The following is a 26,002-nucleotide window of genomic DNA, read 5'->3' as shown; positions in this document are numbered from 1 at the left end:
TTTTTTCATCTGTTTAGGTTTGGATCACTGGGGCAGGCGCCTGTCGGATTGAGCTGGTCTCTGTGTCCGGAGAGCTTTTGGCAATAGAGTAAATTGTGGGACGAAGCGGCCTTCATCAGCCATTATAGCAAAATGAATTGCTTTCTATAATTATGGGGTCAGCGTGAAATTTACCCCAGCAAATGAGGCTAAAATTGTTTATTTTCTTTGAACAATTAACTTTAAACTGCCTATTTAGCAGCAGCATGGTGGCGCAGTAGGGTAGCACTTTGGCCTCACAGCAGGCTGGTTCTGGATTCAAGTCTTGTTCTGTGCGGAGTTTGCATGTTCTCCCCATGTCTGCTTGGGTTTTCTGCTGTGAGTGAGTGGTTGTTATCTTTCATGTGGTTCTGCGATGTGCTGGCAACGTGTCCAGAGCGTCTCCCCTCCTAATGGCCGTAGTCTACTCATATAGGCTCTGGCAACCCCCATGACCCATGAAAGTGGAAGAAGCGATACAGAAAATGAATGAATGAATGAATGTCTACTTAGCATTTGTGTGCAGTGCGCACATTTAAAAATAATTCTGATTCAGAGGGTAGCAATAAAATGATGAAAGGATGCACTGATGTGTTTTGACACGAGGTAAATTGTGATCACAAAACTGGATTTTTTTTTTACTGTCTGACTGACTAAATTTAAAACAACTCGACAAACATTGCTCATTTCCAGATCTGTTTCCTCTTCAACAGCAAATGAAAAAACTGCCAATGAATTCTTCAAAAATTTCAAAACTAATCCTGTACAAGAATAATAAAATGAGTGTATATTACAATGTGGTGTGTTAATAGTACCATTACGTCTCCAACAGTGAAGAGCAGCCTCTCTGATGCATTGTTAGCTCCGGGCAAAGCCATTGTTGTTCAAGACGTTGAGCAGGTGCAGCGTGTTTGAGTGATTTTCTTCACCTCACTGCTGGTTGAAGTTGCTTAATGCTGCACTGTGTGCTGATCAGCCAGACTTGTTTCATTCATGCCCCACTCCGTTAATCTCGCCTCCTGGAGACAGGGTAGAAAGTATTCCCTGTGTACTTCTTGCGACCTTTGATTCGCAAATGTAATTGTTTCGACATGAAATGGGAGCATGGAAACAGCCACTGCCATTTAAATTAGAGCAGAAGATACAAATATTGGTTATTGATACTGCCTCTTTGTTGGTCTACTCATAAAATACTCTTTTACATTCTATAATAATTTTACTTATGAATGCAGTCATTTTAATACAAAGTAATCATATGTACCTTCATGCTAAAAAGAAAATGAATTTCACACATCCCTTATTTCAAACATATTTGTGAATTGATGCTGAATTGTCACGCCATCCATCTAAGAATTGATTTTTTTTTCACTCACGTCTACTGTAGCTCGGAGCAAGTTTTCTTTCGAAGCTAATAACAAGAAAAACACATGTTCCTGTGATGGGTATATACCCCTAAACAGATTTGACAGAGTTAGGTAAAAAATTCCTCGACAACCTGCCTGATGAATATGTTAGACTTGCTTATTAACGACACAAAAATACAGCCGTAACAGCAGTCAGCAGTGATTTGTCATCTCTTTAGCTTGAAAGAATATATTACAAAATAAATATCCTCTCTGACGGTTCAACAGTGATCCTATTACAATAATGCTAATATGGTTTAGAGCTCAGTTGACATAAATTCTGCCGAATCTTTTTTTATCGCCTCTGCAGCCCTTCTCTTGTTTTCAGGGACTTCACTGTCATGTCACATAGATAGACAAAAAATATTTAGGTGCCTAACAGCAATCTCTAATTAAAAAAACACTTTTTTTTAAGTTAATGATTGGGATTGTGACCCAAAATGAACTGAAGGTATCATAGAAAGACTTTTATTTGAGTTGACTGTTCAGTTCTCAAAGCAAATGAATCACATATTATTCTGTTATACAAGAATAAGCAGGGACGACGTTGGCCTGTCAGCGTCAACTTATCTCCCTTCATTCTTGTAGCTCCACCATGATTATTATACAGTTGTAATAGATTACAAATGTGTGATTCCTATTTACATACTACTCATTCATGGAGAGACTGTTTATTCCTTCATCTCCTATTCCTGTGATATTTGGCATTCGTGGAGCGTTTTAGCCAGACCGGGATAGCGTCAGTGACTAGTGTGAAAATAGGATGAGGCAAATTGCCTGAGTCTACATGCAGAATGATGCATCTAATCTTAGCTCTAGCTCTTCTGTCACTCTCTCACATCATCAACAAGAAGACTTATTCATCCTACCTTGTAAAGATTTAAGGAACATCATAAAAACTCTATCTATTTTCATCAAAACTGACTACGTATCTCTCGCTTCACCTGCTAAATGGAGCATTCCCTTTATCATCCACACCTTCCTCCACCCGGCTGCCTCGCTGTCATGCCGTGATGTTCACGGTCAGCGCCTCACATTTACATCTTGGTTGAGCAGCTGTGGACATGGAGCCACGTGTTTTTCTCCCAGGGAAATCCCTTTAAGCAACGGATTTTAATAGAAATGTATTTAACACGATCGCATGTTTAGTGAAGTCATAGCATTCATTTTGGATAAACTTTTGGTATAAGGCATTAAATAAAATACAGCCATTAAACAAGAAGATTAGTAACAATTACATGCTTGTATCAGAAATATGAAGTTACTGCCAACAGATGGCTAACATTACCTTAAAATAAACCCATCTACGTACTCACTGGCTCCAGATCTCTTAAGGAAAAGAGACAAGACAGATTCTCCTATGCACACGAAACAGGCTGTATTATTTCCATTTAATGCACATTCTTCTTCTTCTTCTTCAAACTCATTCTAATTTTGCTGATGGTGTAACGTGGTCTAAAGTTTTGTAACTGTACTATAAAGAATGCCACTGCATAACACTCTAAATGCATCTATTGATCTTCTTTGCATCGCATATCAATAATGGGTTAATGTCCCCAGACAATATTGTTCGCAGGAGAATACAACATACAGCCATCAGACCAGCGTTTTATTTTTTAATGAGCTGATCCTGTTGTTTTAGCGCAGTGACAGTAGATAGCAGATGCCCAAGTGTAATCAAAACCTCAGCACAATGTTTGGAGCTTGCTTAACTGCCTGTCCTCCACAGTTGTTGACTAGCAACAAGCAATTTGACAGTTGAAGTAGCGCATGTTGTTTCAGCACCTGGAGTGGAAACAAAGCAATATACCCCAACAGTAGCATTTCCACCAACATCATCAACCTGCAAAAGTTTTCACCCACCGCTTTAAATACACTCATGAAAGTGTCCCACTAGCTGTGGGACATTCCCTTCTCAGCAGAAGGAACACCGTTTGACAAAAACACAACATAAAGCAAATTAAATCACCCCGGTGATTTGTGTGTTAGTTTATACAGTTTTATGCATGCATTTTCACGCTCAATTCCATTTCAGCTCGTGGATGATTGGCGTGAACAGATGTTAGCAATGTAGTGGTGCTACAATTTGCAAGTCACATGTGAGAGGTTGAGCACAGGCCAATATGTTCTATATCTACTTACATGCAACGTCTGATGTCCCATTGAATTTTACACAGTACGTTATTGCCAGTGCATGCTGGGAGGCAAGAATTACAGAGAACAGCTGTAGATAGGTAGATTTTCTACCCACAATGCAAAGTCAGTTATTATGGACATATCGCCATATACATCCGTAGAATTACAGAGTTTGTTGAAAATACTCTAACCTTTGCCTTGTGTTGTATGTTCACATATGGTGTAAAAATACAAGCACAGATGGCTGGTTTAGAAAAGGAGTGCATGTAAGAGAGTTATTTATTAGAGAGGAGGAGTAAAATAAGGACAACAAAAGAATATTTCAATCAGTGGGAGGAACTTTTGTTTATCTCAGGAGACTTATTTCAGTTTTTAAATTATGTTATTATTATTCTGTAGGGTGGCCTTTATAGCACAATCAAGGCTATAAATATTTTGAATCTTCTGCATTTTATTTCTCATTTTCAAGGAAACCTGGGTGACTGAAAGTTTATTAAATTCTCCTCAGTATCAAAAATAACAATATAATGCACAAAAATGTATTAATTTGTTGTACTTTTTAATTACTTTATTTTATTTTATTGATGCTTTCACATCATTTATGCAGAAACTGTATTTCTGTATGGTGTGGCTTTAAAAAAGCTTTATGCGAATATGCGTAGGAATTATTGATTCGGTTTATTTTGCTCCAATTTGGTTATCTATTATGCTATATTATTTCATCTATATTACTTTTTTTTTCTTGTTACAAGACAAAAGTTTACTTTGTTAGAAATTTTATTAGACAAAAGTTTACTTTGTTAGAAATTTTATTAATTTGAATTTGCCCATCAAAGTCCAATGGTGATGATTTCAACTTGAATTTCAGATGTTGACATTATATTCCACTGATTTGTCATCCTCTGTAATAATGGGTGTAGCTAATAAGAAATAGATATTAAATAAATTTAGATATTTAATAAATGTTTTCGGTTTGTTCTTTATTTCTAATTTATTGTGAAGCAGAAAGAGCATTTATTTATTAAGTTCTTATTATGTGGTTCAGGTGGATATGTCATTTTGATGGCTTTTGTATTGCTAAGCTAAGTTAGCAGCTGCTGGTCATTCAGGTCATTGTCGGCTTATGTATAAATAAATTTGTTTATGCTCCATTCATGCCCAAAGACACTGAGCTTCCGGAGGCAGGACAAAATCGTGGCTTTTATCCAATGACCATCGAGTTTCAAGAGAATGAAAAAACTTACTGCTCCATGCAGTCACATTGAAGTGCTTCGACCTGTAAATGCATTGATGCTGTATGAATGTAATAGAAGTCAACAAAACCAAGTCAGTCGACTTGTGATAAGTAGCTGATTCCGAACAAGCTTATTGTTCTGATTAACAGGTTCTAAAACCTTCATAATCAATGAAATATTAACAAAACAGCACAAATATGATCATTAATTTCTGATTTTAGAGGAAGCCGCACTTTCCTTGCCGTCTTAGAGAAATCACCTCTGGTAGATTAGTGTGTAACCAGACATTAGATTACTGTTGAGCTCCAAAATCAAATCTGAACAAGAATATGAATAAAAGTGCCTCCGTAAATTTTGAACTATTACATTAAAACAAATTTTTCTGGCTAAATTACAAAGCAAAAAGAAGATGAGCAGCCTTTAAACAAGCTCACGCCTCGGTCATGTCATCATGTATCAGCTTCTTTTTCCAAATAAGTCTAGTGTCTTTGTTAAATCACACAATCTTACTCAATCTCAAGCTTGTGTTGAGAGTCATGTACTGTGTATAACTCACATTAATCTTCTTTGTTGCATTTTAAGCTTGAGTACTTGAGCATACTGATTTCTGATCAGAATTCAGGGTGTTCTTACACTTCTTACCTCCTCTTTAGAAGCAACATGGAGTCACTCTGAGGGGCTCTAATGAGCTGAATATTTTTCTCCAGACAACTTGTTCCTGTTTTGTCCTGATGAAGACTCTCACATCACTAGCTTTGAGAATCCTGTAATATGGCACGCCATTTTTCTGCTGTGTATTTTTGTCATCTCTTGTGTCTGCTGGCTGCAGTGGAGTGTGGCTATTGGTGGGTTGGGGGTGGAAGGATGAGGCAGCATTCAACCAACTGTTAGCGCCACATAAAGCCTTTATCACACCTAAACGACTCTGTCTTCCAAAGCCAGAATGAGATAAGCACTGTGCATTCATCTGTAATGATGTGGAAGCAAGAACCAACTGAAGTGAGTTTAGAGGGAAAGGCTAATTCTCACACGGGGTGTATGGCTGAAAGGGGGTGCAGGGTGAATAGGGTTTTGCTCATTTACACCTCAAAATGATGGGAAAACAAGCTTTTATTTATTTTGTGCTTTCTGTGGCATCAAGTTTCAAGTTTTTTTAGACACACAAAATATTTTAATTATTTGGAAGATGAAAACTGTCAGCAGGGGCCACATTACCCCATGGTCAATTAGTCTCATTTGGGATTGTAAATTGAGTTTTTGCATTCAGGCTAAATATTCATAGACATTAAATCCTGATGAGCATTCAGGCTCATTGGAAGCTTATGTCCAAGTCATCCTTGATTTACAGTCAAGTAAAACCCAATTTGTATTTTTTTTTTATGGTGACATCATCACAGATTTACAAATCTAAATGCTGTTGTGTGTTTGCACCCCCAGTTGTGTCAGTGAGGCAATATGCAAGCGTTTTTTTGAAGATGTGATGTGTTTGGAAAATGTGACCTGAGATCTGTCTTTATAATGCAGATTTCATTATAAGAGTACAAAATAACCCTGAGTGAACAACACAAAACCTACACGCATAGAGCTAAATAACTAACATTACAGTTGGAAAGCAGATAAATGAGTACAGAGACAAAACAATGAGCTGTATAAAAAGGCGCCAATGAAGATAATGAATGCCCTTATAACGCACAAAGATGAATGTGCCAGAGCAGCAGCATTTTTAATAGTTTCATATTGAGTGAAGAGCGATACATCCTACATTAGACACCATTTCTGCTCCACAATCAGCAGCAGTGATTTGCTTTGTTTAACCTTTAATTGAAATTCAAAGTGGACTTGGCCTCTCTGTAGGGTATATGTTAGCTCAGGATCGACATTGTCATGCTCACATCAGGCTGAGTCTTAGCATGTATAATATTTACTATCCCAGATTATCTTTTTTACATGCTAAACCTTGCAAATCACTTGACAGATGTTTGTCACAACTTAAGAGCACACATCAATCTATCAGAGTCCAGTGTGTCAGGAAACATTACGTAATTTAGGTCAGGAAGCAGACATACAAGAAACAACCTGCAGGAATGTCATCTTTGGTGACATGACATCACACTGACAAAGTCCTCATCTGCTGTGAAGCTGACATATTAGCCTTCAGTTACTTTCTAACATATTTTCACCTTAAAAAGTATCAATCAATTGCTATAATATTGAATCTTCAAAATATATATTAGCCAATATTTATTCAAACAACTCTGCCATTGGTAATTAAACATCTATTTTTTTATTGCATCTGTTTTCAGGTAAAGCAGAGATCTAAATTACAGATATAACCCTTGGTGTCTGTTTCGGCAGGCAGAATAATAATTGTTTACCTTGGGTTAATATGTGCCACAGAGGAGTCCTCTGCAGTCAGGTGTCATTATTCCAAACACTTATCTTAGCTAAAATCAGCTCATCTATGTTGTCCTCTCGTGTCTTTTTAAACAAACTGACTAATACAAAGCCTGTCTGTCTTCCAGATGTAACTGGCTTCCTGACTGCAGCTGTGGACCATCAGGATTCCCAAAGAGGAAGTCAGATGAGACCACAGAGTCTAACTGAGAATGCAACCCGTCTCTCTGCCTCCCCATGACACCCACAAAAAGTTAACCTGTCTCTGTCTACAAATCTCCTTTTTGCTTTTGTTATCTCCTGCAACCCACTGATTTTTCTACAGCCAACTGAAGCCCCACTGCTACGACTGAAAGAGCTTTTATTTTGGACATGTTGTTTTTTCCTCTCGGTGCTGCTGGCCGCCAAGGCTATGGTGGGAAGCGTCATTGTTTTTCTCAGCAGGTCACTAATCACTGTCGGCTCTTGCTTTTGGGACTTGTGCTACACCTCACCTTTTCCTCATGTCAACGGGTTGACCTAAAACACCCCATAGTATCCACCGGCTATGGGAAGATCCGTGGCATTAGGAGGGAGCTCAACAATGAGATCTTGGGTCCTGTGGAACAGTTCCTAGGTGTGCCATATGCCACCGCACCAATTGGCGAGCGCCGCTTCCAACCTCCCGAAGCTCCCGGCTCTTCGCAAGAGATTCGCAACGCCACTCAGTTTGCCCCGGTGTGTCCACAGAATGTCCACGGGGTTTTACCTGAGATCATGTTACCAGTTTGGTTCACAGACAACCTGGATGCTGCAGCAACATATGTTCAGAACCAGAGCGAGGACTGCCTTTACCTGAACATCTATGTGCCAACTGAAGATGGTGAGTGAGATAAAACTCTTGTATAAGATACATATGAGATATGAGATGCCTTTCAGAATACATCACAGTGTAGGACTGAAATCCTCATCTCTCCTTTGCATCAAAATGAGAGAAAACTAATTTTTTTCACAACTTTTCAGTTCAAGAACAGCACGTGCTTTTCTAATAATATTTAATTTCCAGTTCTCCGTGGAACAGTGCGATTAGTTAGTAAGTATTATTTTTACATGGGAAAATGTGAGCAAAGAGACATGCAGGTCATTAAAGAAGACTATATTCCCCGAATAATTAAATACACAACTTTTAATTAATTTTAACATTTTTATCCCATATTCAAAATTCAAACACAATAATTATGCAATTAGCTGCATATATTGTCACATTCATTTAGCTTGACTGACACTCATTTGTCTCTATTGCGAGTATTATCATGTATTATAATGTTAATTGTCCTCACTTGCAAATATTAACCTTCTGCAAAAGAGTTGTAGAGTAAGATACACAAAAGACAAGATAATTCACAACATGGCACCAACATGTTTTTAATTTAAATCATAGGAAAGAAAATTTGTATTATTTGTCATATTTGCATTGTACAAAGCAATAGCTTTTTTTAGCTTGGCCAATCCTGCTTATAGACATTTTAAATATCAGAGGATAACTCGTGAATTTCCCTATAAAATGTGTTGAGACTGAATGCAGTACCTTATATTACAACATTTACGAATGTCTTCTGTAAAAATATCATAAGTTCTATCTTATACTTCTGTTATAACTGAATTTCCCTTCCGATTCAGAGAGTATATCATCCACACAAAGACCACCACCTCCTTTGTCAGATTAATAAAGAGGATTTATCACAGCAGTGAGAAAAAAGGAGACAGTACTGTCAATGAGTTCCTAATGATATGTTACAAAAAAGTTACAAGTTATAGTTACAAAAAAAAATCTTTAAAATTGTACAACAACCAGAGAAAAGAACCTGTGATCAGCTATCAATGAGAGATCAATAGTTTAGTGTGGTCAGCAACACTATGGTAGTAGATTAGAGCATTAGCCTACTGGTTCTTTAGAGAATTTAAATATGGCCTTTTTTTCCCTTTAAATTATCATCAATTAATTAAGATCACTGGGTATATTTCAATTAGTCCAGTTAGTTGATGGAGTAAAATTCTCATTATTATACATTATGCTATAGTTGCATTGAATTGATAAAGACTCAGAATAACCTCTAAGTGCTTTAATTATCTGTTATAATATTATAAATTATAGTAATTGAATAGAGCTTTACTTGGTTACACATGTCAGTCACATGGTTGGTTTGCAATGATGTATTGCCAAGATGCTGCAGTGTCTGGACTGGGAAATTTAGTTGTAGCAGCTTGTTGAGAATAAAATATACACAATTTAGTCAAAACGTAGAAACTTTATTGCTGTAAATATCCAGTTGAGGTCCATTTTCATAAATAAAATAGATAAATGAACACAGAACTGTAGATAATAGCATCATGGCTAATGATAAAATGTTACAACATCTTTGATTAATGGGCTGACCTGACTATGAAAAAACACTGCTGCTGCTCATAGTGTACACAAAATTGTATTTCAACACTAAAGATGAAAGCACACAATTCCACCCAAAAAAAAAAAAAAGGAAAAAAGAAAAGAAAGAGGTTTTTAGAAAATGGGAAGATTTGTAAATCCGGAGATCCTGGGAAGAAACTCTTATAAGCAGAGACAAATTCATCTCACTGTACTGTGTAGGAAAGAGTGTACTGGTGGAGCGAGAGCTCTGTGCTTATGTATGCTGTACAGTCCATATGTCACATACCAAGAGCCTCCTGTGTTATTCCCGGAGGAGAAGGTGTGCAAATGAGTGAGACTGATTTTACATGTAGCCCTGTTTGCTTGTCAGAATCTGTCACTTATTGTCAGGGGTCACTGCTTACACAAGGCTGATTCTGTCCCTGAGGATGTTTTTCCTCGTGTGTGTGAGAGAAACCCAGACTGCAAGAGACTGAAGTGCCTCTGAAATCAAACACACTAGATATTCAGCATTGCTGCTGTCATAATATTTAACAGGGTGTCAGACTTCAGATTATGTCAGACGTACCAGGTATTTTGATGTAACATATTTTCAGGACTTGATTTTAAACAACAAAAGTTTCTGTGGGAAAAAAAAAAAAAGAGGTAACATTCTTATCAACATCAGCTCAACTTTGTATTTAATACAGATGTCGGCGTGCTTAAATGCTAAAAATTATGAGAAAGGCTCCTGAAATAGAAAAGTCTTAGCATTTGTCATTGAGAGCTCAAGCAGCTGCAAGTGTAGTTGTAGTCCCAAAGGACTATCTAAACGCATCCAACATGCATGCATTTAGGGCATGTTTACCTAAACAATGCACCGGTCACTGTTGCTTTTTATACTTTTCCTTTGCTTTATCCCGGTCTTTATGAGAAGACTGGGATAAAACTTCAGCAGCTTCATTGACTTCATCAGAGAAAATGATCTGATAATTTATCGAGGAAATGTACAGCACAATGCACGTAGGAGACAAGTAAAAAATAATTATTATTAATAGTGGCTGATGTGAATGAATACGCCATAATGAAAACAATAAAGACATTAACTGATTCTGAAAGAATTCCGTTTTCTGTACACATTCACGCACAACACGCTTAATTTCAACGAAGACTTAATTTCCTTTACTGAGTATTTAAGGTTAATATCATGTGTTTCACACATTCAAAAGCTCACAAAGAATTTTCAGTAAAACAGTTTGGAGCAAAGCATCCTGATGATTCCTGGTGCACTCTTAGAGTTTAAGTGAATCGCTCACGCAGATGCAAATTATTAGGTGACGTTGGTGGTTTGGATGGATGTTTAGATGATGTCAGAGCTCACCTGTGAACCCTCTGAACTACCTGAGTAACACAGGCCTGTAAAAAAAAATACTGCACCACCGATTTTAGAACTGTGTTTTATTGATCAACAGTGGAAACGCTTTCTATTGCTACACATTAACCATGGGTTATTTTAAGGCTAACACACACCCATGGGCAAAAGTACATTTGCTGCATCTACAATGTGGCCACTGAGTGGAAACTGACAAATGTGTCAGTGGAAATGAACAATGACGCAACAGCATGTTGTATGCTGCGCAGACTGTGAATTCCCTCGGTGCAGGTTTGTGATTTGTAATATTCGACTACATGAAAAAGAAGGTAAGTGATTAGCTTGTTAATGTGGCATTAGTGAGTGATGGCAAAGCGAAGGAGGACGTTGCAGCAATGTGTGGCAGCAAGCAGCTGCATTCCTATTAGTGGTAAGGGGTAAAACAAAATGAGTCGGGGCAGTGCCTAGAATGTTTCCATTTCAAATCCAGCCTGTACAACTTTGTTTTGACATATTTCATCTCCATGTTCCAGCACTATGTATTATATTATACCATCTGACATGTCCCTGTCTGACATATCTGTTTCAAGTGTGGAGTGCTCTCAGGAAACATGTTCTGCATGATTTTGCGGACAGAAAGAAATCCTCATTCCTCTTTTTGCATTTGTTTACCCATCCCCCCTCTCTCCTCCAAGAAATCATCCCTGCCTCCTCTCCTGTCACCTCCATCTTTATGCAGATGGCTGTAGAAGGGGTCACTGTTCTGAATGCAAATGAGCTCCGTGCCCTTCCCAGGCCACCATGATGCTTACTACTTTTTCTCAAATCAAATGGAAACACATTTTTAGTGTAACTTAAATTACACAACCGTTCTTGTAGACTGAATAAATATTTTTAACTGTCTTTCTCTTCCCTCTCTCGTACTTCTTAACTCATTCCCCATTGCTCCACCCTATCCTGTGTACCCGGTGTTACCAGACTTGTAGACAAGAGCACTGTCTCAAAGCATTCCTATATCCTCAGGACACTACTCAGCTAAGGGCCTGTGATACTTCATTTTTATTGCTGCTGGAGCAGCCATTTACCATGCTCTTTATTAAAAACCATATTTCAGGAGGCAGGACAGTGAAGGTAAGGATGGAGCTGGTGATGCTGAGGGCACAGTCGCAGAGCCAGAGAGCTGCATGTGCTGGAAGCAGCTGCCTGAATGCAGGGGTTGAACCAAAGTTGTGTTTGACACCTTGTCAAGCAGGCATGCCACCATAGGCATGACATACTGCGGCTTCATCCCGTTTACTGCACTGAGGAAATGGAGAGGGACAAGAGACAGCTTGCGCCCCGGCCACTAGCTCACTGAACCAGAGAGAAATGCTGTTGACTGAGGGATAGGACTGCATTAGGTCAAACAGTACTGGGGCAGTCCATGCCAAATGCTCCTGTGTGGGCCAGTGCATTTCTGTGTCCAGTAGCTCATTACATCACGTGATAACCTGCTGGCAGGCTCTTCTGCATAGGCAGATATGATAGATGCTTTTAACACTAAAGGTAAGAGTGTTTGCTTTAAACTGCATCCTAGTATTGGTCTTGGTTTAATGCACTGCAGATTCTAACCTAAGAAACTGGCATTAGCACTTACTTCAACATAATAACCAAAGCTATCCTCATGTGATAAATTTGGTTATTATTCAGATTCAGTCAAATTAGATCTGATCTGTTTTCATCATGCTCAATTCTCAATAGTGACTTTTCTTGATTTTTGAATTGTGAATGATTGAATGCCCTTGGTTTTAAGAATTCCGAGAAATATTCATAATTATCTTCTGCAGAATGTAAAACTCAATCAGCCAGCATCTTTAGTTAGTTAGATTGGCTCGCTAGCATGCCACAAGAAAGATGGCTTTTTAGCATTTAGCTTCAAGCACAGATTTGCAGGCATGGCTGAAAACTTTTAGTCTTGTTAGTTGGTAGATCTGACGTTTTATAGGCCATAAAAAAATCATTTGAAAAATTATTTGAAAAAAACAATAGCTATAAAGACAAGAATACACAAAGTATCACATTTTGTCTTATCTTTAGTCAAAGACAAAAACTGTTGCAATGTTAAAATGTCGGAAGTGTTTTGGTCGCTTAAAAAGTGTGACAACTGTGCGCTCACCAATGTTAGCTCAGTTTGACCGATTTAAAAAAACCCAAATGAAATCAGAGTCTCCATTAAGCATCAAGGTGCGGTTTTAGAGTGGTGCTAAGTAGTAGGGAATTGCTGACGAGACATAGGACTAATGTGCCTTTTTATCCATTACCGGTCTATCTAATTGTTTGCTCTGGAGCCCAGGACAAACCAGTGTACCATCCTCCTCCATAGCAGGAAGCGCTTTCTGAGTCCGACTCCTTTATGGGGTTGCATGGACGATGCGGCAAATCCATTCAGCATTGATCCTTTTCCATTTAGAAGAAGATAAACATTTTATATCAGGAAACCATTTTCGTACATAGAGAGGCCTGAAAATGCAGTATCATAGTGGTGGAGAGGTGCGATGCTGTGATTGTACATTTCCTTATACAGTATATGTATATATGAGTGTGCCTGTGTGTGTGTGTGTGTGTGTGTGTGTGTGTGTGTGTGTGTGTGTGTGTGTGTGTGTGTGCGCGTGCGTGCGTGTGTTTGTGCAGCCATAACAGCAGCATTCTGGCACTCAAAGTAGAGTATTCTTCAAAATGCAACACTGAAAGGTGTTTCTGCTGAGATGGTAATGGGCTGCTGGGTGGGCAAATATGATGATCCAACCTGTGTCATAAGGGCACCGTTAGCATGCGTTGCATAGCGCGTGCCCCTATAATGTGTGTGGGCCTGGGTGTGTGCATGTGAGTGTGCTTTAATGGCTTCCACTAAGATGTGCATATGCAGACAGTTACTGAGAGCAGCACAAAACACAGTGGTAATTGTGGGCTGATAGAAAGCTCCACTGATGGAAACCACCAAAAAACAAATTAATGGGATCCTTATCAGTTAAGACATACAGAGGTTGACGTGCCAGGGCGTTGGTCAGTGCGTGATAAATGCTTGTTATTGGCTGTGCCCTATGGAGCATTTAACTGCTCTTACCATTAATGCTTAATGCGGAGCTCCTCTGACCTTGATGAGGAGAATCCTGTAACATGTCTTAGCAGGTAGTGTAAATATTTTTAAAATGGCTTTTTTTTTTAAAACCAATTCAATAGTATATAATCACATTACATTGTATGTGAGTGTGTGCATCTTTAGTGTTTTGTTTTGACAGTCCACCCCCCTCTGGATCGTGCGGGACCTTTCACCTCAGGACTGCGACACCGTGATGAGCGAGAACGAGATACAGACTATCTTGGCATTCCTTTGCTTCCTCTGACCAAAAAAAGAGTGATGGCTTGATTCTGCTCATTGATTTTTACCCTACAAAGCAGCAGTGTGTCAGGACTGATTTGGAGAAGGGTCGAGGAGAAGTGGCCCCTGGGGTCGTTTACGAGGCAGTCCGTGACGAGATCCCGAGCAGTTAAAACAGATGAGTTTGGGGTTATCGCTTCAGGAAACAGTGTTGTATTCCTTGTAAACATTTTGTCTTCAGTCGCACACAGTCATTGAAACGTAACAGATCAGAAGGGCTCATCATTGGTCTTCTATTGCTTTACTACTGTAAATGCAATCCTTTTTAATTTTGTCTTTTATTTCTCTTCCCCTTCTTTCTTCTTAAATTCAGGTCCGCTCACGAAAAAGCAAGACGAGTCTACGATGAACAGACCAAGGGATGAAGGTATTTTAATTGCATGTTATTGTTATTTATTCACCTCAGGCTCCATTTTTCAATCTCTGTCCTTGTGTTGTGTTTGGGTCCGTATTTATGATCATCTTAGACTCATGACTCAAGGAGCACATTACATGGCGCATTGTTAACTCCTTTTATTAGCATACAAATCTGTTATTCTGTCTCACAGGCATGCTTGTAGCTAACATGCACAAGGAGCTACATACAAAACAGTCGATTTCCTCCATTCCCCCTTTCAAAATGTATTATTGGTACACGCCTGGGATAATTTACTTTCCTCTCCTTGTTCCTATGTGGTTGATCCACCAGATGCTGATGTTCTCAATATACCGTGTGATGCATCACCCAAAAAATCAATATTCAGTCCTTTTCACCAGCACCTTTATCCACACACCCTAGACCTGATGAAATCATCTGCTGAATTATTGTCCTTCATCAAGACATTGGGCTTCCGGAAATTATTTCAAAGCAAGACAAATTGGAGGATTTCTGCTATTGTTGTATACTTTCAAGTTCACTGCATTCAAATGGAGGTGGTCTCATTACTCTTTAGTGACACAGCCACAAATCTGTGCAGACTGTGTGTGCATCTGTTCCTGCACACATCCCAGACGTACTGTACATTACATAGCATGATGCGCACATAGAGTGCATTCCATTTGCATTTGCATATGCATCTATTGGAGCATGGTGCATGTGCAAATTTACGGCTGAGTGCATGTGATCCATTTGTATCTATGTATGTGTGTGTGTGTGTGTGTGTGTGTGTGTGTGTGTTTTGTATTTTGGGCTCTATGCTGTTTGGGTATTGAATTCTCTCTCCTTTGTATCTCTAATTGCTATGGTTTAAAAAGAGACAGATGTAGCTAATCCAATTGTGTGGTTTTTTAACAGTGGAAACAGAAGGAAGGATTCATGCAGGATTGCAGAGGAGAGGAGCAGAATGTTAGAATAGAGAATAAAAAAGGGAAAACCGAGCAACGCAAGAGCACAAGGGAAGGCAAAGGGGGGGTGGGGGGAGTTGAAAAATAGTCATAATGAAGACAAGTGCATGATGAAATGACATTTGTAGAGCTTTGAAATTGAAAGAGATGTAGAGACGGGGAGATTGGGAGGGTGGGTGAGGAGGAGACTGGTAGAGCTTGACATTTACGCCAGCACCTGATGGATCTTGGCAGGATTGGGAGGGTTCGGCCTGGGCTGAATTTCTCACCTAATTGCTCACGTGTGGATGAGACACATGTTCCCAAACATCTTTGGAAGATTCTATCATTAGAATATTGTTACTTGAAAGGCTAATTTGTTTTGAAAGTACATCATTTGTGCATGAATTCGGTTGAAGTGTAAAGGCTTAGGTTCAATTTGTCACATCCAAATCAATAGTAATATTTTCATCGGTGAAGCAGCACGAGAGAAGCGGAATTATGGAAAAGAAAATGGATGGTTTCTATCGGGAGGTAAGACATCACATTAAGAACAGATTTGAGGAGGAAGTGGATATTGAAGAGGATAGTTTTAGGTTAGGTTGAAAAGAGGGAAGTGAATAATGAGCCTGTGATTTGGAGGCAGGCAAAAGAGACAGTGAACTCCTTGTTGGTCATATAGGCCTTGGATTTGGGCTGAGTGAAACAGTGTCACCCTGCGACCCCACACCCCTAATACCCTCCCCTTCCTCTATTTATGCTAAACTTCTTCCAATCATGGCTACATTCCCCTCACTGCAACACACCCAACACTTTTATTCATGATGTCCTTTATGGGTGTATCTTTTTTTAATTTGATCCGCGGAAAGTATTTTCTTTTTGCAAGAGATGAGCGCCAGTGTTCGTGTGTTAGGCAACTTAAATGACACTTTTTCTATTTTATCCAGGAGATTAAGCTTAAAATATTGTCAGAATGAAATCATTCTGGTAATGAAATAGACTGCAGGGTTTCTTCTTTTACTCCACTTGGAGATTTTCCAATCTACCTTTGAGGCATTGTAAGTAAGAATGAGCTATTTATCTTTTATTATATATTTTTGGTTCCATTTATTTAAATGTTTTCGTCATTTTGGCTTACTGGACTTTATTAGCCTTAGAAAATTTCATTTATGGCTTTGTGCTTCTGCATTATAAGGAAAACATCCGTTCACTTTGGCTTTTGACAAAAACTAAATATATAATTTTTTAAGAATTTATTTTTGTATCCATTGAAACATCTCATACCCGTTTTTCAGAAAGGAGTGTCATTTTTGAAGCACATGTGCCAAAAAGTATGTCTGCTTACTTTGATGAATGATCCCAGGAATAATAAAAATTACAATTTTCAAAAGCCCATTATATTCATGCAAATGCACTAAAATTTATTTTTCATGGGCCAGGGGAATTTGCCAACTCATCATCATTGCTGGTGTTATCCTAGTCCATCATGAGTGTGTTGAGTTATAAGGTTTAAATTCTACGTTACTGCAGAGTTCTTTATTTTAATGTCTTACAGGTGGGATCAAAGATTGAAAATTATTGGATTAAAATCTGATACGTTTCAAACTCTGTCCAGTAACCCGTTCATTTTAAAGTACTAATTGGGCCTTAAAATGGCAGTAGTGCCATGCCATTGCCAAAATTCCTTTTTCCTGAGGAATTAGTTTAGGATAGTGTGTTCTTTGGGCTTGGACTGGTGAATGCCCGCTCATATGTCACTCTTCTATACTGTCCTGTAATGCTGGGATAATTGAGCTTGTTTACATATCCTCAGGGAAATCATTCAGGGTTCAGAATTCACTCGACAAGAGATGAAGGGAGGTTTTCTTTCTGTGATCTAGTCATTCATACATACATACATACACACACATACATACATACATACATACATACATACATACATACATACATACATACAAAGCCATGCGTGTGTCATTTCCCCCCACTCTCTTGTGCGTTTGCATGACTGTGCGACTGTGAATGACACAATCGAATGCATGTGTAACCTGAGATTCAGGTGGTGATGCAGGCGGGTGTCCAAATACGTGAGTAGAATTTGTTACCAAGGCAACAGGCATTCAGTGAGTCGGTGCAATGGGATGGCTGGTGCAGTTCTATTAGCGAGAAGCAGTTTCCATAGCGACTCAGCATCGCAGCTGCCTATGCAAGAGTTTGTGTGTGTCTCTGAATACGGTGTGAAATCTGTGTGAACTTGAGTGTTCATTAGCGTGCCTCACAATGTATGACCTGCTTTTTAATGTAATTTCTCTTTTTTTTTTACCCTTGCTATTGTGTTTTTACGGATTGAACTTCCCCTTCATGTCTGGACTCCTGTCGTCTCTCTAATGCCGCCTTGTGTTCATCTCTTTCCTGTCTCTATCTTCCTCTCCCCTATCTTCCCCTCTCCTTTGCCTCCCTATCTCTGAGTGCTGAAGCTCATCAGGGTAAACAGATGCTGTGGCTGTTATTTATGTTTCCACTTGGTCAGGCTTTCATACAAATTATCCACAGGCCCTGCACAGTGCAGACGCTCATCCTAAATGGGGCTGCACTGGCAGCTCCCACAGCCTTATCCACACTCTTAGACTCAGACCATACCACGTACATCGCGGGGGGGGGGGGCTTTCATGGCGGCATGGACCATCTCTACACAATAATCTGCAGCCACTTATCAATAACAAAGATGCTCCTCCATACAAATTTTGGGAAGGCACCATCAGTACACCGGACGAAAGAAATAGACATCATTGAATAAAACGCTGAGCATTAGCCCAGAGGGACATACATGAAATCCTTGCTGGCAACCTACAGGCAGTCTACTGAAAAATGTTTCATGCTTAGTATTTTTTTTTTCTAATGAATGCCCAAGAGATTGGGGAAAAATAAGCTGCATATGGATGTTTTCACTTCAAAGAATACTGCAGTTAAACAAATCTAGAGCTGTCAGTTTACACAGGATACTTGTTGCTTGTGGACAATGAGTTACCACAGGAAGTCTGTAAAAGGTGTGAATGTGTTTCACATATGAGAAAAATGTGCATCTCTGTTTGTGCCAAGCAGATATCCGGGATCGCCGTAAGAAGCCGGTGATGCTGTTCATCCACGGTGGCTCCTACATGGAGGGCTCTGGGAACATGTTTGACGGCAGCGTCCTCGCCGCCTATGGAAATGTCATCGTGGTCACCATGAACTATCGGCTGGGTGTGCTCGGTAAGTTTGGTGTGTCAAATCCTGCCGGCATCAGGCCGGGGTACATCTGATGTCGGTGTTCAAAGATTTTGTTTGACATGTGTCCAGTCTGTGCGTGTCACAGAGTGGATTTGTACCAAGACACATTTTAGAAAAGGTGACACAATAAACTTGTAAAGCCAAACATGGACAATGTGATTCATGCCCCCTCAATTCATAAATGAGACTGACAACAGAAACCCAAGAGTATATCGATCTTATTCTGCTTTGCCCCTCACTAATATCACTCGACATATGAAGTTCGATAGTCATACCATCTACTAGTGAGCTTTTGACGAAAAGCAGCCACTTGTTTGAGATATTTTCAGCTAACGGAAAACTAAATGGAAAGATCAGGCAGCATGTTTAACAGTGACAGGTACAAATGATGACTGTCACAATGGAGCTGCTGTGCATGACAACACAAGGAAAAAAGTGTAACCAAGTCAATCATACTCAAATATATGTTTCCTTACGTTTCCATGGATGAGTGATTGGCAAACCTGAGAAGATTCTTGTTTTTAGGTGCGTGTGTGTGCGTGTGTGTGTGTGTGTGTGTGTGTGTGTGCGTGTGTGTGTTATTAAGCACCAGGAGTAAAAAATTCTCCTGCTGGGTTCTGCAAGCAGGGCTCATGGGCCAGATCAGGACACCTCTCCAGTTGTGTTCTCCCACGCTGCCACAATATCCTGGACTTAAAGAGTTGTGCCACGCTACGGCTGATGGTCAGAGGCACAGCTAACTTTAGAAGCATTCGAACAGCATTTCTCTTATATAACAGTATATCTTTATATATCAATGAGAGCATCAGCGGTTTTGATTATGTAAAAAAAAGATCCATAACAATAATATTTGCATGTGAACTTATTAAAATTTTAAACAGGTCTAACAAAGTACGAGTATGAGTGTAGTATAAAGTAGAAATAGAAATTCTCACACAACGAAGTTACAACTGGAAAAGTAAGGGAATAGCAACCCTAGTAGTAATGAACACCACAGAATTGGATTAGTATCGATAGATATTAACAAAATTATTGATTGAGTATATTTTAAATTTTTTAAGAGGCATGTAAGTTAATTAAGATGATTTTTGGTAGGTAGGTGTTGGTAGCTTTCATGCTCAACTCGGGTAAACCAGAATTCTAAATTTAAAGTCCGTTGCATTATGTTGTTTTTCATTTTTTTATTTTTATACTAGCCGTAATGCTACATAGTAGCTGCACACTTTCTCTTTTCTTCTCCCGTGAAACCTTTTAGTTACAACACTAACAGATGTAGATGCAAATGTTTGGTGCAGTCATTAATAAAGAGATTTCTCAAGAGTCGATTTTGCATTGGAGTTTTACACAATAAAGACGAACCTGAACACATGTCCCAGTAAAGCATCGATATGCACATTGATAATAGAAACTGTACTACGGCGTATTACACTATGCTACTGGAAACATGACAGTCTTTGTGCAGTTTTTATCCCAGACATAATTTCTGCTATCAAAATTGCCCAGACCAATTTGTTATTGTGCAGTTGGTGATTTTACAAAAAAAGACCAAATATATATTTACTGTGTGAACTTAGTCTGCACATGATAATCCTTTGATAAATTATTTCTTGTATTTAAATATGGTCTAGTTGAAACAGAAGCAGCCAAGGTCACACTGACCATATTTCAGAGACAACCTTCCATCCACCACCACCACCACCACCACCGCCAGCACCACTTGCTGTCTGGGTTAGGAAGTGCTGTGTTTGTTCATGCTGTTGGAGATTTTGCAGTGTATACTTGGCCTGTGAGTGAGGGATGAGCTGTGTACCCAGCCCTCGTGCTGCTGGATATCAGTAGAGTCAAGTATTTACATTTGCCTTCATTTTTTGGGAGGTGTTTGCACACAGACTGTCATGACGGTTGCCAGATTGGGTAATCAGATCATGTTTATTGCATCACGCCTGTTTCAACATATCAGAATAATGATAAACAGAGAAATGGGAGTAGTTTCGAATGCTGTCCAAGAGTTGCAGCAAGCGTTAGCAGAGGGTAACCTGATCCAGATCGTTATTGACACTGCCAATGGAGAAGCGCGGGCACAAGGACAAACGAAGACTATGTGGATTGAGGACTTGCTCGATTTAATCTTATGTGTATCATTAAGGGTATGATATTCTGTAAGATTCAATTAATATAGTGTTACATTACAGGCTGATCAAAGCACTCTTTGTTTGCTCCTTCTTGACCTTGCTTTCGAACTGTAACCTTTCGATGTACAGCTAAAATTTTCTTTATGTTTCATGGAGGAAATGTTGAAAGTGCGTTCAAGTCTTGCACAGTATGTTTATTACACTAAGACTCCACTAACATGCAAAAAAAATTAGGGCTGTCATTTTAACGCATTAATTATATTAATTATGCTGCAAATTAACGTGCTACAAAAATTCATGGAATTAATCACAAGTGGCAAGTCAATGCGCAAGCATTTTAAATTTTGGCCCATTAATGACCTGTAGGCTGCAGTGACGTCACTTCCTACCTGCGCCACTAGTCAAAAGCAGAGTGACTGACAACAGAGATGGACGCGACACAGGAGAGCGAGGCAAGCCCACCCGGACCTTTGGGCGGAAAGTTTATTTATAAAAAGAACAAAGACGAGACTATCAACAAAAACGCAGTGATTTGTACCTTTTGTAAAAGAGAATTTTCATATCACAGAAGCAGCTCCAGCTTAACGTATCATTTAAATGCAAAACATGTCAAGGACACAGAGTTGTCTGTTGTCAGTTCCTGTAACGTTAGCTAACCCTTTTAAAGGAAAGCCTGTTGGCATCTTGCTATTTAGTTGCCTTATTTAGAGGCATGTTCTACTATTCATTTTGAATCGCTGCATTGAGTCAGCTTTAGTTTTCATTTGGACTGAGAATCTGCTTATGTGCCTATTTGAGACTCAGTCTTATTTTATTTCTGAATTTTATTTATTTAACTGTATTCGTATTGCGTTTTTGAGAAATACACCTGGCCTAACTGGTTTGCTGATGTGCTTGACATTTTTTCTTTTGAATATCATTTATAAAGCACACTTAACCAATAAAAATGTGGATTTCAGATCTTCTCTTCTCGGTGCATTCTATTGAATAGTCAATCACTACAATTTTGTAATGTCCTAGAATTCAAAATCTTTATTTGGGGGACCTTTAGCAGGTATGAGATTAAAATGGGATTAATTAGATTAATTAATTACAAATCCTGTAATTAATTAGATTTTTTTGTTTAATCGCCTGACAGCACTAAAAAAATACACAAATGTGAAGTGCAATGTTGCTGACTGATCCTGAAGAGAAATGCTGCGTCCTTGATTCCTTTAACACTGTTGAATATTTTGACATGTGAGCGAATGTGTGCTCTCCCTCTCCTGCTCTGTCAGATGTGCTTTTAATGGGTTACTGTACTGAGGTGTTATTCCTGTGGTTGTTGTTTGTTTAGCATGAGCATGCATGCTTGCCCATGTGCACTGGGTGCATGTGACTGTATTTAAACGCACGTGTGCACCACTCAATTGCGTGCCGTGCGTAAAACATATTTATGAATAATGCACCGAACATCTGCATTTTTAATGGTACCCTTCTCAGACACAGGACTTGCAACAAAGTGAGATACTAAAGCATATCGTGTTTTAATAGTGTTATGTCCTATTCTGCCTTGTACTTACGCTCTCAGGAGCGTCCACACACCAGCCTCACTTCATACAATGACTACACCTTTAAGAGAGTGATAAGGAATCAGGAGTTAAGGAAGAGGAGAGAGAGGAGGCAATAGAGACAGATGAGAGAGAGAATCATACAAAGACGGTGAAGTGGGGAGAAACCACAGGGATGTGTGTGTGTGTGTGTGTGTGTGTGTGTGTGTGTGTGTGTGTGTGTGTGTGTGTGTGTGTGTGTGTGTGTGTGTGTGTGTGTGTGATGGGAATAGTCTAAAAATAAACCTTTTTTTTTTTTTAATTTGCAGGGATGCAAAGTATTCAGTATTCATTCAAATAAATGATGCTGTAGCGTGACCACATGGTCGTCGCAGTTCACGCCTTATTTCCCTCCAGCGTGACCCATACATGTGTAATGTTCCATCAACCATTACACTGTCTGGAATTTCCATATTGTATAATATATCTTGTCGTTATGAAGGAAAATGAGTGAATGAGGAGAAAATGTCTGCTGCACACAGCCTGGTTGAGGTTAGATGGCAGTCGATATTCCAGATTTCTGCTTCAGATCACCTTCTCCTACCTTCATTTCCAGGCTCAGGAAGCCTTCTGATTTGTGCTGCATAGCCATCTGTTCAGACTAATTAACTAATGAACTAATGAATGAACTCTGGGGAAAGGCCCACCATCGTGGGCTTTGAGAGCAAGAACATTTTTCACCTCAGGAAGAGAGATGAAATGCTTCTTTTTAGAAACATTTCTCATTTTGTATACTGTAGAGTTACACCAGTATACATGGAGAAAAAATGTTTATAGTTGCAATGGCTGATGGGGAAGATCAGTTCAAAAACAGACTAAATGTATGTAGAATACTTTACTGTATAACTGTATTTCCATCTTATCCTGTTTCACTAATGCCTACAATGGGTGATCAATTAATTAAATATAACTAAATATAATTTTATGTTTGTGACACAGTACTAAACATTATTGAATGTGCTACTTTTTAATGTATTTGCAAAAATCCATTCACCTGACAACACTTTTACCACCAGTTATCTAAAAATATTGCTCAGCCCAGGAAGCCCAGGGCGTCGGTTCAAACTGTGCTGCCTGTTGTTCACAAAAACATCTTTTTAGACATGACCAAAAACATTATTTGTGCCAGGATGGATTCTGTCTAATAATTTTTATCTTGCTCCCTAAATACAGATGAAACACACCTCCCACACAGTCGTCCCACTCGACAAGCAACTGTTAACACTTCTTTCCCACAGCACAGACAGGCAGTTCACTTGTGTCTCGTTCTAACTCTGAACTGTTCAAAACTAGAGTTATGATCTGTAAATTATACATATTAAAAAAAATACAGATGTGGACAAGTCAGTACTTCCTCACAAACTCAGCTACTCACCCAACGGGTGATTTTTTTTTTAGTCATTCAAACTCAGAAACTTCCATCTGTGGGGCAGAATGTTGTACCTTGCTCGAAAATGTATGTGTGAAGTATATTGAGGAGAGGAGGCATGATGTATGAGAAGATCACACGTGTTGAAGCCTCAGGTTCTGGAAATAAATAACAATGCAGGAAGAACAGTTGCTTCCATCATCCTGGCAAAGTTCACATTAAACACTCATGACTCATGGTTGTATTATTGTGAGACTCACCAGTCTGTGGGCTCGGACAAAGGAAGGAAGGAAATGCACGGACCCGATTATGTAAAGCTAGAGGATCTCTGTAGTCTACTGTACTGTATGGGGCAGGTCTTTAAGTCTACTGCACACTGCGTGGGTGAGTTTCATTATTTGAATAACAATACTTACGTAGCTCATTGTTAGGTCAAAACATTTTCCAGCCATGTCTATCTGCAAATGTTGCGAAGATATTTGGTGAAAATGAGGACAGACTGATGAACGGATGAACGAACGAACACACGAACACTAACATTACAATACATCACCGCTATGTAGTGGGATGTAATAACTTTGAGCATATGGTCAACGTTCATCAAAGCAACTTTGTGGATTGCCCTTAATAATACGCCTTGAAAATAATGGCAGGTGAAGATGGTGAACATGGATTGCTGGTGTAATATTCACATTGAATGAAATGTACTAAATGAACTGCAAGAAATGTACAATTGCATAACAATTTGAAACTATATTTGACTCATAATTATCACATGCTACGTTAAACTCCATCTAAAAAAAGGACTCTTAGTTAGGGTTTTAAATTTCATTTGTTCAGTTTTTAGTGTTCACTGACTGTAACATAGTTTTGAAATGGGAGTTGTTTTGAAGAGCTGTAAAATATCTTTGTGTCAGTGTGAAGTTTGAAGTATTGCTTTTCAAATTTTCATGACAGCCTACTTTTATTGCACAGCTTGGCACCGGCTGGATAGACGTTTGAGAGTAAAAAGTGAGTGAGATAAGTAAGGTAATGAAAACAATGACACTGAAAGCCTATGGGTGGTGGTGAAATAACATTAGTTCAGCAGGAGAAAGTGCACCCACAGTATAATTTCATTTCCAGGTGTACTTGATATGAGTGATGCATACTTGAAACGGACGTGCCAGCAGGTTAACTTTCAGTGCCAACGAGGAGTCTTAATAGATTTATGAAAAATGTTGACAATCCAACAATCTGAATGTACAAGGTGAAGTGCAACAGCAGATCTCTGAAGCAAAGGAGAGAAATAATCATACAAGACAAAAACTGCCTATTGAGGGTGCTCAAAAGCCTTTATATTTTAGCCTGCAATATTAGAATGAAGTAGTAAAATCACGCGGTACATAATCTTTTCTTGATTGAAACCGCATGCTTTTTCACTTAGATTTTTGTGAGAAAGTGAAGCTGCGCATTTCATGCCCATTGAAGGATTTAATAACTTCAGTACATAAGTGTTTTTATTGACAGAGGTGCCTTCAAAAATGCCTTAAATTTAGATGTTGAATTATGAGCACATTCTGCATAGGGCGCAGAGAAAGGTTGAATTCATCCACTGTTACATTCATACATTCGTACAGAGCAGTTAATCCCCAAGGTTGCTGCTCAGTGGTGAATGATCAAATCCACTCTATTGCGAACAGATTCTTTGGTCTCGTGCGCAGGAGACATTCACCATCTGCTGTACGTGTTTTTTCTCCCTTTTTTCTGCATTGTATTAGCACCTCTGTTTCAGAGACTGCTGTTTCCTCCCTCTAGTCACCTGTTCTTTGTCTATAAAAAACCAAGATCATCCCTCAGGTTTTTTTTCTTTTGTCGTTCACTGTGTGACGTAAGAGTGAAATTATTAATGTCCTTCAATATGTTTCTTTCACCTCTCTTTCATTCGGGGTCTAACGGTAGCTCTGGGCAATATTTATTTTAATTCCTGTTTTATGTTTCA

General features: G+C 39.0%; 1 protein-coding gene across 2 annotated transcripts in view; it reads left to right on the top strand.

Moving 5' to 3' along the window:
• Positions 1-26,002, top strand: part of nlgn2b (neuroligin 2b) — a 65,991-nt gene that overhangs the window by 23,104 nt on the left and 16,885 nt on the right. For both annotated transcript variants that reach the window (XM_068331924.1, XM_068331923.1), the window contains exons 2-4: positions 7,315-8,048; positions 14,676-14,729; positions 18,764-18,913. In XM_068331924.1, the coding sequence (XP_068188025.1) occupies positions 7,559-8,048; positions 14,676-14,729; positions 18,764-18,913 (694 nt within the window). In that variant the 5' untranslated portion in view covers positions 7,315-7,558. The remainder of the gene's footprint in view (positions 1-7,314; positions 8,049-14,675; positions 14,730-18,763; positions 18,914-26,002) is intronic.

This window comes from Antennarius striatus, chromosome 13 (assembly GCF_040054535.1).
Source record: "Antennarius striatus isolate MH-2024 chromosome 13, ASM4005453v1, whole genome shotgun sequence".
Lineage (NCBI taxonomy): Eukaryota > Metazoa > Chordata > Actinopteri > Lophiiformes > Antennariidae > Antennarius > Antennarius striatus.
This window is presented reverse-complemented; position numbering and strand designations above follow the sequence as displayed.